The sequence below is a fragment of the Callorhinus ursinus genome, unplaced genomic scaffold (assembly GCF_003265705.2).
Source record: "Callorhinus ursinus isolate GAN/ISIS: 27379988/994484 unplaced genomic scaffold, GSC_fseal_2.0 scaffold10, whole genome shotgun sequence".
NCBI classification, from domain to species: Eukaryota; Metazoa; Chordata; class Mammalia; order Carnivora; family Otariidae; genus Callorhinus; species Callorhinus ursinus.
The window spans coordinates 58,918,418-58,935,591 of NW_027397072.1; the positions used below are offsets into that span (position 1 = coordinate 58,918,418).

Consider the following 17,174-nt stretch of genomic DNA (forward strand, 5'->3'; position numbering starts at 1 on the left):
TCTCTCCTCCTCTGGGATTTCTATAATGTAAATGTTATGCTTGATGGTGTTGCTGAGTTCCATTAATCTATTTTCATTTTTCATTATTTTTTGTCCCTCTCGCTCCAGTCAGCTTGATTCCTGTTACTCTCTTCTGCAGGTCCGTGATCTGTTCTTCCGCTTCCTCTACTCTCCTATTTATTACATCTAGTGTATTTTTTATTTCAGTTATTGAGTTCTTCGTCTCTCATTAGTTCTTTTTTATGTTTTCTGTCTCTTTTTTGAAGGTGTCACTGAGTTCCTCTACTCTTCTCAAGTCTAGTTGAGTATATCTTTATGACCGTTACTTTAAATTCTCTATCAGGTGTATTACTTATCTCCATTTCATTTAGCTCTCACTGTGATTTTGTCTTGTTCTTTCATTTGGGACATATTCCTCTGTCTCATTTTGTCTAACTCTTGGTGTCTTTTTCTGTGTTTTAGTAAAGTGCACTATATCTCTTTCTCTTGAAAGTAGTGGCTTTAGGGGCACCTGGGTGGCTCAGTTAAGCACCCAACTCTTGATTTCAGCTCAGATTGTGATCTCAGGATTGTGGGATTGAGCCCCACATGGGGGTCTGTGCTCACCAGGGAGTCTGCTGGGGTTTCTCTCTCTCCCTCCCCTCTGTCCCCACCAACGCTCTCTGTTTCTCTTAAAGTAAATAAATAAATCTTAAAAAGAAAAAAAGGAAGTAGTGGCCTTATGAAGAGGAGGTCATGTAGTGCCTTGCAGTGCAATGTCCCCAGTTCACAGAACCTGGAGCTTCAGGGTATCTCCTGTGTGTGTTGCATGTGCAGTACTGTGTGGCTAAGCTGCATTTACCTTTAGTTCTGTCATCTACAATGACTCTCTTTGCCTTTTGTGTGCAGAGTTTGATCACTGTGTTGAAAATGGGCCATTCTGGGGCCGTGTTGGGTTTGAGCTGAGTCAAACCAGGCATTTACCAGAGATGAAGTACCACCAAACTGCAAGGTGCTTCCCCTGAGTTTTTGTTGGTGGGTGGAGCCTGTAGTCAGACTTGATGTCTGCTCCCAGCCCACTTCTGGAGCCACAGTTGGATTGGAGTATAGGGTTATCTTACCCTCTACTTTGGAGTGGTGCTCACCCCTGTCAGGGCTGCTTGCACACTGCCAGTCTTGTGGTACCACTTTGGATGGGATCCTGCCAAGGACATACTGGAGGAAGAAAGTCTGCTGTAGAATGTAGGGGTGGGGCATGTGGTGCCAGGATGGTCTTCACCAGTCTACTAAAGGAGAGTACCTGCAGCCACCTGGGAAAACTTGTCAAGACTGGTGGGACTGGGGATGCAGATCTGCAGAAGTGCACCAGGGCAAGGTGCACTGTAAGTAAGCTAGGTGGAACATGTTGGTGCTATGCTGGTTCCTGCAGGTATCCATATATTTAGGCTGGGGGTGGGGGTTGGACAAGGGAGTGAAATGGTGCCCAGCAGCATTTTGTTCTTGGAGAAGTCTCCCAAAGATCCCTGCCCCTCCAGCACATGCTCTGAGATTAGTAAATAAATCTCATCCCCATATACCCCAGGCAGTTTTCAAACTGCTGCTTCTATGCTGTATTTCAGGGGGGCTGTTTGTAGTAAAAAAGATTAAGGGCAGAAAGTCAGTTTCCTGTTGTTCTCCCTGCTCTCCTAGAACCGCGCCCACTGATTTTTAGAGTTCCAGGTGTAATGGCCCACTGATTGTAAGAACTCATGAAGTTAGGCTCTCCTGGTTTTCAAAGCCAAATGTTATGACGATTTGTCTTCCCAGTGTGTCCCCCATGCCTCGGATGCCTGGTGTGCCTGATGTGGAGGTCTGCTTCTCTCTCCGCTCCACATCCACAGTGTCCCTCCTTCCTGGGGACAGTCCTGTGGGTCCATTTGGCTCCTGACAGCATCTCCACTTTTCCTGCCCTCTTTGATGTGGCTTCTCTGCATTTACCTATAGAGAGTCTGGTCTGTCAGTCTTTAGGTCATTTTCTGGGTTATTTACACTGATGTGGATGTTATCTAGTGGTATTTATGGGATGAGGTGAGCTAATGATCCTCCTACTCTGCCATCTTCCCTGGAAGTCTCTGCAGCCAGTAAATATTCTGAACTTCTAAGAACTTAAACAATTTGAAATTATATTTTTTCAATTGCACTTATTTGAATATTAATAAAGTGAAATATCTTTCATGAGTATAGGGCATTTATATTTCTTCATTGTAAACTGGTTGTTTATATTTTTCCATTTTTTAAAAGGTTTATTTATTTATTCTAGAGAGAGACGGAGAGGGAAAGAGATAAGCAGACTCCCTACTGAGCAGGGAGCCCAATGTAGGGCTCAATCTCACGACCCTGAGATCATGACCTGAGCCGAAATCAAGAGTCAGACACTTAAGTGACTGAGCCACCCAGGTGCCCCTTCTTTTTCCATTTTTATTGCAATAATATTCTAGCAATCTTTTACACCCCAAAAATAGTTCAAAATCCTTTTTAGTGGCTATACCTATTTTAGTATTATTTTACACTGCTTTCTCCCCCACATCCAACTAAGACTCCTTCCATATTCAAAGATATACCATTGCCTAACAGAACTTTTTTTCAATCTTCTGTATATATATATATATATATATATGCACCAGATACTAATTCTGTCGCTTTTTCTCTATTTTCCCTCCTAGCATAACTCTTATTTGTCCTTCAAGACTCAGAGCAAAGATCAGTTCCTTCTCTTTAACTCCACAGCAAATATTTGTGCAAATATCTGTTATAAAACCTATCACACATTATGTAATTAACTGTTCACAATGATCTGTCTCCCCACTGGGCTCACAGCTTCTTGAGACATGGAATTGTAATTGATCTCTATATTCCAGAACAATGCCTAACACTCAGTAGGTGCTGATTATTTGCTGACTGTATGAGTTCAAGATAATAGTAATATTAATAATGTTAACAAAGTAGTATGTGCCAGACACATAAATGTCAGAGACAAATTTGTGTAGTTGTATTTCTTGTAAAACGCTTATCATAATATTATATACAATTGAATTTTGAAGAAGTCATCTCAGATATTAAAATCTCACCAAAGAACATAGCAATAAATGTTTTTATTTCCTGACAAAACTGAGTATGTCGAACATTTGGTTTAAAAACTTGTCTTTTTCCCTGAAGAATTAAAATAACTTATTTAAATAATGCTATTAGGTATAGTTATAATCTACAATTCAAGAAAATTTGCTTATACTAGAAAACTGAGAGAATTAAAACACAAAAAATATTCATCAGCCATGTCTGTTTTGTAATCTGAACAGTAAGCTCTTTAGCTCAAAATCTTCTTTGTAACTTGACCAAGATTTATTTGGATTAACCTTTTATTTTTTTTTTTTTATTTTTCCAAAGGACATCCATTACTTTGCATTAGATAAGGGTGAATTGGCACTAGCTGAAGTGGCAAGAAAAAGAGCTAGTGACATTGATGCAGAATCAATAACCTCTGGAGTTGGTAAGAATTAATGCTGGTTTTTTTAAGTGCTTTTTGTTTCAGTCAATACTTACTCAGTATCATGTATATTTATGTTTGTAAGGCCCGGTTGGTTAATTTGAATTACTTTCTTTGTAAGAAAGTGACTTTTAAAAAAGAATTAAGCCTGGGTAGGTAGTACTATATGGATATGTAAGTGGGAACAGTGTTGATATAAAAATTAATAATCACTGATTAATCACCATTTAGCAAAAAGTCAAAAAGACACTGTTTTCATAAGATTTTTGAGGTAGTTATTATCGTAAGCACCGTTATTAATATTAGCCAACACAGAAACTTATATAATTATTTATATACATAGACATGTCATATCTCAAAGGAATTCTGTCCTATATCAAAGTATTTCACATGGGCTTTTAGGTTTGATGGGTGACTTGTTTCTTTTAGAAGCCACTAGTTGTTTTACAGTGTAGTCTTCCAAAGAAGACCAATCAGAAAACTATTTAATCTAAAGGTCCACACAAAACTTTATAATATATAAAAATGATAGTTTTAAAAACTATTATAATATCAACATGAGCTCCCTTTTCCCTAAACTTAGTTTGTCTAATGTGACTAAATCTGGAATTATTGATCTCTGGACATCCCAATTTCTATTCTTCCTGGTATTTACTATTCCTAGATTAGGCAAAGGGCCCTCAGAATTGCAAAAGAATTCATTTCTTTGTGGAACTCCTGAGAAAGGAAGTTTTAATAGATTTCTACTTTGTAAGTTTGCTTCAAATTATTATAACAAGCCTCTCCAGTGATTGATCATCTTTGTTTTTTTAATGCTATTTGCAGCCAGAGGGAGCAATTGCCAACTTCTCTTTAAGGATGGAGGTTTTGCATTTTAAAGCTATTTAAAGTTACTAAGGGTGAAAAAGAATGTGAAGAAATTATCACAAAATTTCAGAAAAAGGAAGAAACTCCATTATTCACCAGTATGCTTTCTGTGCCCTGTGAATGCTTTGATTAGATTCCTGTAGCCAGCTGATACTTCCTAGCCAGAGTCTTTTTGAGCCCTGCCTCATTTCTAGCAAATATCTTTCTTCACTGAAACCCTGTACCTCCCTGCTTTTCAGCCTTTTTTCTTCAGGCCTTTACCCTCTGACCTTGATTACTCCCTTGACAAAGATACCATTCAGTAACAACAGTAACTATCAAGAGGTGAACATTCAAATGGATGTTCTAGTACACTTTTATTTTAGAAAACTGGGGTGACTCCCACTCAAAATTAGAAAAGGAATTAGGAAAGAATCTCTAGTTTCTTAATGGCAGTTTCTGTCTAGTTCTTCCATATAGCCCACATCATGCTGGGGAAAGCTAATTTTCTCTCAAATCCCTTCAATTTAGTTCGACTCTGCTCTCTCAAACATTTCTGAAAGCAGAAAATAAGTTTTTGGCTTTCAAAAGTGTTGCTTGATGCAAGCAAGAAGGTAAATTATGTAACATAACAAGAGCACTCAAGTTGAAGTATTTCAAGGGCACCTGGGTGGCTCTGTCGGTTAAGCATCTGCCTTCGGCTCAGGTCATGATCACAGGGTCCTGGGATCGAGTCCCACGTGGGGCTCCCTGCTCTGCAGAAAGTCTGCTTCTCCCTCTCCCTGCCACTCCTCCTGCTGTGCTCTCTCTCTCCGTCAAAGAAATAAATAAGATCTTTTTAAAAAAATAAGTAAGTTGAAGTATTTCAGTCTACATGGAAGAGTCTGTAAAAATTATCACATGTGGTAGCCGTCAACACAACTAAAAGCAAGAGCTGCCAAAGGATAAGTTCAATGATAATAATCTGAACAATTTGAAAGTTTTTTATTTAAATTTTTTATTCTAGTATAACATACAGAAAAACACACAAATCATAAATGTAACTCAGTGGATTTTCACAAAGTAAACAGTCTTGTAACCATTATCCAGACCAAGTAACATACATTACCAGGACCACACAAGCCCTCTCGTATCCACTTTAAGATACTACATCCCAGCCGAACTATCTTTACTTATAATACTATAGATTAGCTTTACCTTTCTTTCAAATTTTAAATAAGTGGAATCTATATTATTATTTTGTTTTTGGCTCCTTTCACTTAACTTTATGAGATTCTTTTATATTGTTGTACATAAGTAATTCTTTCCTTTTTATTATATAACAGTATTCCAATAGATGAACATATACAATTTTATTTATTTATACTTTATGAGATTCTTTTATATTGTTGTATATAAGTAATTCTTTCCTTTTATTATATAACAGTATTCCAGTAGATGAACATATACAATTTTATTTATTCTATGCCAGGTATCTGAATTCTTTCAAGTCTGGGGCTTATTGTGAATAATGTTGCTATGAATATACTTGTGTTTGTCTTTTAACAGATATATACACAGATCTTCTGGGTATGTGCTTAAAAGTGGATTTGCTGGGACACAGGATATATTCATATATTCAGCTTTAGTAGTATGGGAGAGGAAAAAAGTTTTCCTCTGTATTTCAAGGTTTTTCCACCCGGACTAAAAACCAGGTTTACACAGGACTGATAAATAGAGAATGTTGGCTAATTGTATTTAAGTTTAAAAGAACCCAAGGGAAAAAAAAAGACTGATTAATAGAAAATGAAACAAGGTTTAATAATATATATACCTCCTGTATACATGGGAGAGACCCAAGAAAACTGAGTATCTCACCAAAATAGCTGAAGCCATCACCTTAAATACCATCTCCATCTAAAGACAAGATAAGATGTAGGTAGAGGATCATTTATGGGAGGTTACCATAAAAGGCATAGTAAAAAAGGCTAAAGTTGTCATGCAGATTTAAGTTCATGCCTTCTCCACTGGTAACAGTTTCTAGGCATCTAAGAGTCATCCCCCTCTTTCTGATACTGAGGGAGACACCCTTACAAATGCAGATTTCCCTTATACATGGAAATGTCTCTTAAGGGAGGGAAACTGGGATTTCAGAGATATTCTTGTGTCTACAGTTTCTTAAAAAATACCAACTTAGAATAATCAATATGCCAAAGAGGCATATCTTTTTTTAATCAATTTATATATTCTTATTTTTTTAAGTTTTTATTTAAATTCCAGTTAACATGCAGTGGTGTAGTATTAGATTTCATTCTTTTTTAAGGCTGAGTAATATTCCATTGTGTGTGTGTGTATATATATATATATATATATATATACCACTTCTTCTTTATCCATTCATCAGTTGATGGACATTTGGGCTCTTTCCATCATAACAGTAGAGCTTGCCCCATCCTCAATGCATGACATTGTCTGTCTTTTGCATTTTAGCCATTCTGGTGGGGAAGACATTAGTATTTTGTAAATGTGATAGTGTATAGAATGTTCCTGGGCTCTTTATTTCATTGGTCTCTTTGTACTTGCACAAATATCTCAGTGGTTTTTTTTTTTTAATTGAAGTATAGTTGACACACAATGTTACATTCCACAAGTCTATATCTTATGTTATGCTCACCACAAGCGTAGCTATCATCTGTCACCATACAACGCTATTACAATACCATTGACTAGATTCCCTGTACCTTTCATCCCATTTCTTTTTTTTATTATATTATGTTAATCACCATACATTACATCATTAGTTTTTGACGTATTGTTCCATGATTCATTGTTTGTGCATAACACCCAGTGCTCCACGCAGAACGTGCCCTCCTTAATACCCATCACCAGGCTAACCCATCCTCCCACCCCCCTCCCCTCTAGAACCCTCAGTTTGTTTCTCAGAGTCCATCGTCTCTCATGGTTCGTCTCCCCCTCCGATTTCCCCCCCTTCATTCTTCCCCTCCTGAAGACCTGTACTGTACCTCTGAAACAAATAATACATTATATGTTAAAAAAAAAAGAAGAAGAAGAAGAAGATCATCCCGTGACTTCTTCATTCTGTAACTGGAAGCCTTTATCTTCCACTCTCCCTTTACTCATTTGCCCATCCCCCACCCACATCCCACCCTCAGTTTTTCTCTCTTATGGGTTTCTGCTTTTTGTTTTTTTAGATTCCATGTATTTATCTATGTCTGACTTATTTCACTTGGCATATCCTCTAGGTTCATCCACGCTGTCTTAATGGCAAGATCTTACTACTCTTTTTTATGGTTGAGGGTGTGTGTGTGTATATGTGTATATGTATATACACACATATCCATTCATCTGCTGATGGACATTTGGGTTGTCTCCAGATCTCAGCTATTACAAATAATACTGCAATACACAGGGTACATACATCTTTTCAGGTTAGTGTTTTTATTTTCTGTGGGTAAATTCCCAGTAGTGGAATTACTGGATCATATAGTATTTTTATTTTTAATTTTCTGAGAAGCTTCCATATGGTTTTCTACAGTGGTTCTACCAACTTACAGTCCCACCAAGAGTGCCTGAAGGTTCCTTTATCTCCGCATCCTCAACAACATTTATTTCTTGTCATTTTGGTTAGAGCCATTCTGAAAGGTGTAAAGTGATATCTCATGGTGGTTTGATTTGCATATTTCTACTGATTAGTAATGTTGAGGTCTCTTTCATGTACCTATTGGCCATCTGTTTGTCTTCTTTGGAAAAATTCAGGTAGGTACTCTTTCCATTTTTTAACTGGATAGTTTGATGGGCTTTTTGGGGGGTGGGTTGTATACTTTATTAATATATCTTGACTATTAACTCATTGTCAGATGGATCACTGGAAATATCTAATCCCATTCAGTAGGTTGCTTTTTGTTTTGTGGATAATTTCCTTCGCTTTTCTTAGAGGAAAAGGCAATAGCTTTTTATTTTGGTGTAGTCCCAATAGTTTATTTTTGCATCTGTTTCCCTTGCCTGAAGAGACAAGGTCTAGAAAATTACTGCTAAGGCTGCTGTCAAAGAAATTATTACCTACGTTTTCTTCTAAGGTTTTATGGTTTTAGGTCTAACATTTAGGTCTTTAATATTCAATTGGAGCTTATGTTTTTGTATGGTGTAAGAAAGTAGTCCAGTTTCATTCTGTTGCATGTAGCTGTCCAGTTTTCTAGCACCATTTGTTGAAGAGACTGTCTTTTCTCCATTGTACGTTCTTGCCTCCTTTGTTGAAGATTAATTGACTATGTAAGTGTGGGTTTATTTCTGGGCTGTCTATTCTATGTCATGGATCTATTTGTTTTTGTGTCAGTACCATGCTGTTTTTGATTACTACAGCTTTATAGTGTATCTTGAAATCTGGGATTGTGATACATCTCAAGATTGCTTTGGCTATTTGGGATCTTTTGTTGTTCTATACCAATTTTTGATTACTCTAGTTCTGTGGGGAGAAAAGCTGTTGGTATTAATAGGAGTTGCACTGAAACTATAGACTGATTTGGGTATTATGAACATTTTAACAATATTGGTTATTCCAATCCATGAGCATGGAATATCTCCATTTTGTGTCATCTTCAATTTCTTTCATCAACATTTTATAGTTTTCAGAGTACAGGTCTTTCACCTCTTTGGTTAAGTTTCTTCCTAGTGCCATCGTAAATGGGATTGTTTTTTTAAATTTCTCTTTGTGCCACTTCATTATTAGTATATAGAAATGCAACTGATTTATGTGTATTAATTTTGTGTCCTGCAATCTTACTGAATTTATCATTTCTAGTAGTTTTTTGGTGGAGGTCTTTAGGGTTTTCCATATGCAGTATTGTATCTGCAAATGGTGACATTTTAACTTATTCTTTACCAACTTGGATGCCTCATTTCTTTTTCTTGTCTGATTGCTGTGGCTATGACTTCCAGTACTGTGTTCAGTGAAAGTGGTGAGAGAGGACATCCTAGTTTTTGAGTTCTTAGAGGAAAAGCTTTCAGCATTTCACCATTATGTTAGCTGTGGGTGTTTCATATATGGTCTGTATTATATTGTGGCATGTTCCTGTAAACCCACTTTATTGAGAGCTTTTATCAGAAACAGATGTTGAATTTTATCAAATGTTTTTTTTTACATCTTTGAAACAATCATGTGATTTTTATCCTTCATTTTGTTAATGTGGTTTAGCACATTGATTGGTTTGCAAATATTGACTCATCCTTGCCTTCTTGGAATAAAGCCCACTTAATTGTAGTTAATGATCTTTTTAATGTATCATTCAATGTTGTTTGCTAATATTTTGTAGAGGGTTTATGCATCTTCGTTCATCAGGGTTACTGGCCTGTAGTTTTCTTTCTTTGTAACAAAGTGTCTTTGGTTTTAGTATCAAGGTATGCTGGTCTTATAGAATATATGTGGCAGTTTCCCTCCTCTTCTGTTTTTTTGGAATAGTTTAAGGAAATTAGGTACTCACTCTTTATTTTTTTAAAGATTTTATTTTTTTCATTTGAGAGAGAGACTGAGAGATCACACGACAGGGGGAGGAACAGAGGGAGAGGGACAAACAGACTCCGCAGTGAGCACAGAGCCTGATGTGGGGCTCAATTCCACAACCCTGAGATCATGACCCAAGCCAAAACCAAGAGTCAGATGCTCAATGAGCTACCCAGGCACCCCAGTACTGACTTCTTTAAACATTTGGTAAAATTCACCAGTGAATCCATCTGGTCTTGGACTGTTGTTTACTGGGAGTCTTTTGATTATGGATTCAATTTTGTTACTATTAATTGGTCTGTTCAGATTTTCTATTTCTTCTTGATTCAGTTTTGGAAGATTATGTTTCTAGGAATTTATCCATTTCTTCTAGGTTGTCCAATTTGTTGGCATATAATTTTTTTGTAGTAGTCTCTTTTAATCCTTTGTATTTTGTAGTATTTTGTTACCTCTCCTCTTTTATTTCTGAATTTATTTATCTGGATCCTCTCTTTTTTTTTTCTAATGAATCTGGCTAAAAGTTTATCAATTTTGTAGATCTTTTAAAAAAAGCAGCTCTTGGTTTCACTGATTTTTTCTATTGTTTTTTTTAGTCCTTATTTCATATATTTCTATTCTGATCTCTGTTTTTCCCTTCCTTATACTCATCTTAGGTTTTGCTTGTTCTTTTTCTAGTTCCTTATAATTGTAAGGTTACAATGTTTGAGATTTTTCTTGTTTCTTGAGGTATCTCAGTATTGATTTATATTTCCCTCTTAGAACTGTTTTCATTGCATCTCAATGATTTTGAACATTGTGTTCTCATTTTCATTTTTTCCATTTGTTTGATTTCCTGTTTGATTTTTTTGTTTTTTTGACCAACTGTTTTGTAGCCTGTTGTTTAGCCTCCACATATTTGTGTTTTTCCAGTTTTTTTCTTGATGGATTTCTAGTTTCATAGTGTTGTGGTCAGAAAAGATGCATATGAAACCAGTCTTCTATTTATTGAGAATTGTTTTGTGGCATCACTTGTGATCTATCCCAGAAAATGTTCCATGTGCACGTGAAAAGAATGTGTATTCTGTTGGTTTTAGGTGGAAGGTTCTGTACATATCTTTTAAGTCCACCTGGTCTCATTTGTTTTTTTGAAGATACTGTTTTCTTTCTTTCTCCTTTTTTTTACAAAAAAAATTTTTAATTCCAGCTAGTTAACATACAGTGCAATATTAGTTTCAGGTGTTGAATTTAGTGATTCATCACTTATAATACTCAGTGCTCATCATAACAAGTGCCTGTTTAAACCCCCCCCCCATCTACCTTCCAGTAACCATCATTTTGTTCTCTATAGTTAAGGGTCTGTTTCTTGGTTTGCCTCTCTTTTCCCCCCATGTTCATTTGTTTTGTTTCTTAAATTCCACACATGAATGAAATTATATGGTGTCTTTCTCTGACTTATTTCACTTAGAATAATACTCTCCAGCTACATCCACGTTGTTGCAAATGGCAAGATTTCATTCTTTTTGATGGTTGAATAATATTCCATGCCATACCATACCACCTCTTCTTTATCCATTCATCAGTTGATGGATATTTGGGCTCTTTCCATAATTTGGCTATTGTTGATAATTCTGTTATAAACATCTGGGTGCATGTGTCCCTTTGAATTGGTATTTTTGTATCCTTTGGATTAACCCTAGTAGTACAGTTGCTGGATCATTGGGTAGTTCTATTTTTAACTTTTTGAGGAACCTCCATACTGTTTTCCAGAGTGGCTGTACTGGTTTACATTCCCACCAAGACACTGTTTTCTTATTGACAGTCTGTCTGGATGATCTATCCTTTGATGTAAGTGGGGTAATAAATTCCCTTACATTATTGTAAGTATGGGTTTGTGGTTACCAGGAGGTTCATATATAACACCCTATGTATATAGAAGTCTGTATTAAGTTCATGGTAACTTAAATTCAAACACATTCTAAAAGCACTTTGGGGATGCCTGGGTGGTTCAGTCAGTTAAGTATGTGCCTTTGGCTCAGGTCATGATCACAGGGTCCTGGGATTGAGTCCCATATCGGGCTCCTTGCTCAGTGGGGAGCCTGCTTCTCCCTCTGCCTGCCATTCCCCCTGCTTGTATACACACACACTCTCTGTCTCTCTCACAAATAAATAAAATCTTTTTAAAAAAGCACTTTCACTACCCCTTCCATGTTTTATGTATATGTTATTAGGTATTACATTTTTTAATTCCTATATATCTCCTAACTATGGCCTTTGCCACTTAAAGAAGTCCATTTAACATTTCCTGTACGGCTGGTTTAGTGGTCATGAACTTTTTAAACTTTTGTTTGTTTAGGAAACACTTTCCCTCTCCTTCGATTTTGAATGATAACCTTGCTGGGTAGAATATAACTTGGTTGCTGGTTTTTCCTTTCAGCATTCTGAATATACAATGTCACTCTTTTGACCTGCAAAGTTTCTGCTGAAAAATCAGCTGTTAGCCTTGTGGGGTCCCTTGTATATAACTTTTCTCTTCTCTTGCTCCCTTCAGATTCTGTATTTAATCTTTGATGGTTTAAATATTATAGGTTGTGGTGTGGACCTCCTTAGGTTCATCTTGTTTGGAACTCTTTGTGCTTTCTGAACCTGGATGTTTGTTTCCTTCCCCAGGTTAGAGAAATTTTCATCTGTTTCTTCAAATAAGTTTTCTGGCCCTTTCTTTCTTCACCTTCTGGGATAATGTGAATCTTTGTTTACCTGATATTATCCAAGAGATCCCTTAACCTATCCTCATTTTTTAAAAATTCTTTTTTTCTTTATGCTGTTCAGATTGGGTGCTTTCCATTACCATGTCTTCCAGATCACTGATCCATTATTCTGCATCCACAAAACTATTGATTTCCTCCAGTATATTTTTCATTTCAGTTATTGTATTCAATTCTGATTGGTTCTTTGTCATATTTTCTCTTTGTTGAAGTTCTCTCTCAGTTCTTCCACTCTTCTCTTCATACAGTGAACATCTTTATGATCATTACTTTAAATTATTTATCAGGCATATTGCTTATCTGTTTCTTTTACTTCTTTTTCTGAAGTTTTTGTCTCGTTCTTTCATTTGGGGCATATTTCTCTGTCTCCTCATTTTGGCTTTCTGTGGCTGTTTCTGTGAATTATGCAGAACAGCTGCTTCTCTGAAATGTGAAGGAATGGTCTTGTGTATGGTTGTACCCTGTGTAGGCTGTATGTGCCTGGTAACTTTGGTTCACACTGTGGCTGGCATCACAGGGCACTCCGTGCTGGGACTGCTGTAGTGGGATGGCCATTTCTGAAGTGGGCATGGGCTGAGACAGTCCCAAGACTCCCCACACAGAGAGTACTCTGGCAGAAAAGCTGAAGCAGGTGCAAGCTATGGTGTCCTGGGCCCCCTATTTGCATGGGGGTACCTTGGCAGGGCAGCTGGATCCAAAGCAACTATGAGCCAGGAGGTCCTGATGAACTCTAAGCCAGGGTGTTCTAGGATGCATTGTGCCTGTGCCACCTTGGTGATATGCTGGAGCTGCAGTATGCGATGCACTGGGGCCACCTTGGAATGGCCAGGGCTAGTGTGAGCTAGGGGCACAGAGCTCACAGAAGTGGTAGGCCATCGACCCTAGTCCTATCCATACTATCAAGGTGGAAGGGGAGTGTAAACCTTGGTGCTCACCAGCCTCTCTGACCCACCACTCCTCCACCATTTATATGGTCTTAGGGCTAGTTCCTTTATATTTTAGTCACTCTTTTAAACCATGGCTTTTTTTCCTGTGCCCCAGGGTATCTAGGTCTGGAGTGGCCTAGGGACCCAAAACTCACAGACTGCAGACTGGCTTTGGTGTGCAGACCCTGCTCCACTCTGTGCCATCAATGTTGAGGAGAGCATAAACTGTGGCACTCTCTTGCCCCTTTGACCTGGAAAGAATTCCAGCAGCTCCTACTGTTTGGGAGGGTTCTAGGGCTTGTTCACTTGTATTGTAGTTACCCTTTTACTGTTTTTAAGATTTTATTTTTGTGAGAGTGACAGAGAGCGAGCGAGTGTGCATGCACGAGTGGGGAGGGGAGGGGCAGGGAGAAGCAGACTCTTGGCTGAGCAGGGAGCCTGATGCGGGACTCAATCCCAAGACCCCGGGATCATGACTTGAGCCAAAGGCAGACGCTTAACTGACTGAGGCACCCAGGCACCCCTCTAGTTACCCTTTTAAACTGCAGCTTTTGTTCTGCACCACAGGGCAGACAAATCTGCTTATGGTCCCTCAGTACTCTCTCTCTCCATTGCTATTTGCAGCATCAGGAGTGGGTGGTCCTTTCATTGCCATGTCTCTATCTATATTGCCATTGTCTATGTGGTCACTCTTTTGTTGTGAGGAAACTGTTCGACCAGCCCTCGGTTCTTCTGGAGGAATTGCTGTATAAATAGGTATAGATTTGGCATATCTGTGGAGAAGGGTAAGTTCAGGGTCTCCCTACATTGCCATCTTGGACCCAGTATCTCACTGTTTTAAGGAATTCCAGCTTTAAATCTTTATGTATTTATTGAAATATAATTGACATATAATATTAGCTTAAGGTGTACAACATAGTTATTCAACAATTATATACTTACAATATGATAAGCATGGTTAGTGTATTCTGTCACCATGCATACTTACAATATGATAAGCATGGTTAGTGTATTCTGTCACCATGCAAACTAGTAACAATATTATTCACTATATTCCCTATATACTTTTCATGCTTGTGACTTACTTTACAGATGGAAGTTTGTAGTTCTTAATCTCTTTCACTTATTTTGATTATTACTACCCACCTCCCTTTGGCAACCACCAATTTCTTATATTTATGAGTCAGTTTCTTTTGTTTGTTCAGTTGTTTTGTTTTTTAGATTCCACATATAAATGAAATTATGTGGTATTTGTCTTTCTCTGTCTTACTTCACTTAGCATGATACTCTCTAGGTCCATTCATGTTGTCTCAAATGGCAAGCTTTCATTCTTTTTTATTATGGTTCAGTATTATTCCAGTGTGTGTGTGTACGTGTGTACACACATGCCTACATACAAACGAATCACATTTTATTTATCCCTTCATCTGTTGCACACTTGCATTGCTTTCATATCTTGGCTATTGTAAATAATTATGCAAAAAAGAGGTACATAAATCTTTTTGAATTAGTGTTTTCACTTTCTTCAGAAAAACTCAGGTATATAATTATTGGGTTGTATGGTATTTCCATTTTTAATTTTTTAATGAACCTCCATACTGTTTCTCATAGTGGCAAGCCAATTTACATCCCACCAACTGTACATGATTAGTCTCTTTTACCCACATCCTCACCAACACTTTTGTCTTTTTGATACTAGCCATTCTGATTGGTTTGAATTGATATTTCATTGTGGTTTTGATTTTTATTCCTCTGATGATTAGTGATGGTGGGCATCTTTTCATATGTCTTTTGTCTGTCTGTATGTCTTCATTGGAAAAATGTTCAGGTCTTCTACCCATTTTTAATCGGATTATTTAGGGCTTTGGGGGGGTCATATGAATTCTTTATATATTTTGGATGTTAACCCCTTATTGGATATATCATTTGCAAATACCTTCTCCCATTCACTAGGTTCTCTTTATGCTCTGTTGATGATTTCCTACACTATGAAAAGCTTTTTAGTTTGATGTAGTCCCCATTGTTTATTTTTGCTTTTGTTTCTCTTGCTTGGGGAGAAAAAATTATCCAGTAAAATACTGCTAAGGCTGATGTCAAAGACATTACTAGCTATGTTTTCTTGGGGAAGCTTTATGGTTTCAGGTCTCGTATTTTGGTCTTTCATCCATTTTGAGTTAGTTTTTATGTATGGTCTGATAAACTAGTATAGTTTCCTAGCACCATTTATTAAAGAGATTGTCTTTTCCTCATTATATATTCATGCCTCCATTGTCAAAGATTAATTGGCCATATAAGTGAGTGCTTATTTCTGGGCTGTCTATTCTCATGGATCTATTTTTGTGTGTGTGTGCCAGTACTGTACTGTTTTGATTACTATAGCTTTATAGTAACTTGAAATCTGGGATTGTGAAAAATATTGTTGGTATTTTGATAAGGATTTGATTGAATATGTAGATTGCTTTGGATATTATGGACATTTTAACAATATTGGTTCTTCTAATCCATGAGCATGGTATTTTTCCATTTATTTATGTCATTGTCAATTTTTTTTCATCAGTGTTTCATAATTTTCAGAGTACAGGTCTTTTACCTCCTTGGTTAAGTTTATTTGTAGGTATTTTATTTTTTGCCGAAATTGTAAATGGGATTGTTTTCTTAATTTTTCTGATAGCTCTTTATTAGTATATAGAAATGCAACAGATTTCTGTGTATTGATTTTGTAGTCTGGGACTTTACTAAATTCATTAACAAATTTTTGGTGGAGTTTTTAGGGTTTTCTATATAATGTCAGCTATAAATACAGAGTTTTACTTCTTCCTTACCAATTTGGATGGCTTTTATTTCCTTTTCTTGTCTGATTGCTGTGCCTACTAATTCCAGTATTATGTTGAATAAAATGAGTGAGAATGGATAGGCTTGTCTTGTTCCTGATCCTAGAGGTAATTTCACTATTGAGTATGAGTATGAGTTAGCTGTGGCTTTTTCATATATGGGCTTTATTATGTGGAGGTATGGTCCTTCTATACCCACTTTGTTAAGAGTTTTGATCATGAGCGGATGTTGCATTGTTTCAAACACTTTTACTGCATCTTTTGAGATGATCATATGATTTTTTTATCATCTTGTTAATGCGGTTTATCACATTAGTTGGTTTGTGAATACTGAACCACTCTTGCATCCCTGGAATAAATGCCACTTGATCATGGCAAATGATCCTTTTAATGTTTTTAAATTCAGCTTGCTAATATTTGTTGAAGATTTTTACATCTATATGCATGAAATTCTTTTTTTTTTTTTTTTTTAGTGTCCTTGTTTAGTTTTGATATCAGGGTAATGCTGGCCTTGTAGGAATTTGGACCTTTTCCTTCTTAAGTGTTTGGTAGAGTTCACTGAAACAGTCTGCTTCTGGACTTTTGTTTGTTTGGAGTTTTTTCATTACTGATTTAATTCCATTACTGGTAATCAGTCTGTTCAAATTTTGTTTGTTCCTGAGTGAGTTTTGGAAGATTATATGTTTCCAGGAATTTATCCATTTCTTCTAGGTTGTCCAATTTGTTGGCATATAATTTTGCATAATATCCTCTTATAATCCTTTATATTTCTGTGGTGTCAGTTACATTTCCTCCTTTACTTCTGATTTTGAGTCCTCTTTTTTTCTTGAT

At 36.8% G+C, this 17,174-nt stretch overlaps 1 protein-coding gene across 5 annotated transcripts in view; it reads left to right on the plus strand.

Annotated features, from left to right (window-relative positions):
• Positions 1-17,174, plus strand: part of WDPCP (WD repeat containing planar cell polarity effector) — a 447,045-nt gene that overhangs the window by 301,880 nt on the left and 127,991 nt on the right. For all 5 annotated transcript variants that reach the window (XM_073897650.1, XM_073897651.1, XM_073897652.1 and 2 more), the window contains one exon: positions 3,403-3,505. In XM_073897650.1, coding sequence (XP_073753751.1) covers positions 3,403-3,505 — 103 coding nt within the window. The remainder of the gene's footprint in view (positions 1-3,402; positions 3,506-17,174) is intronic.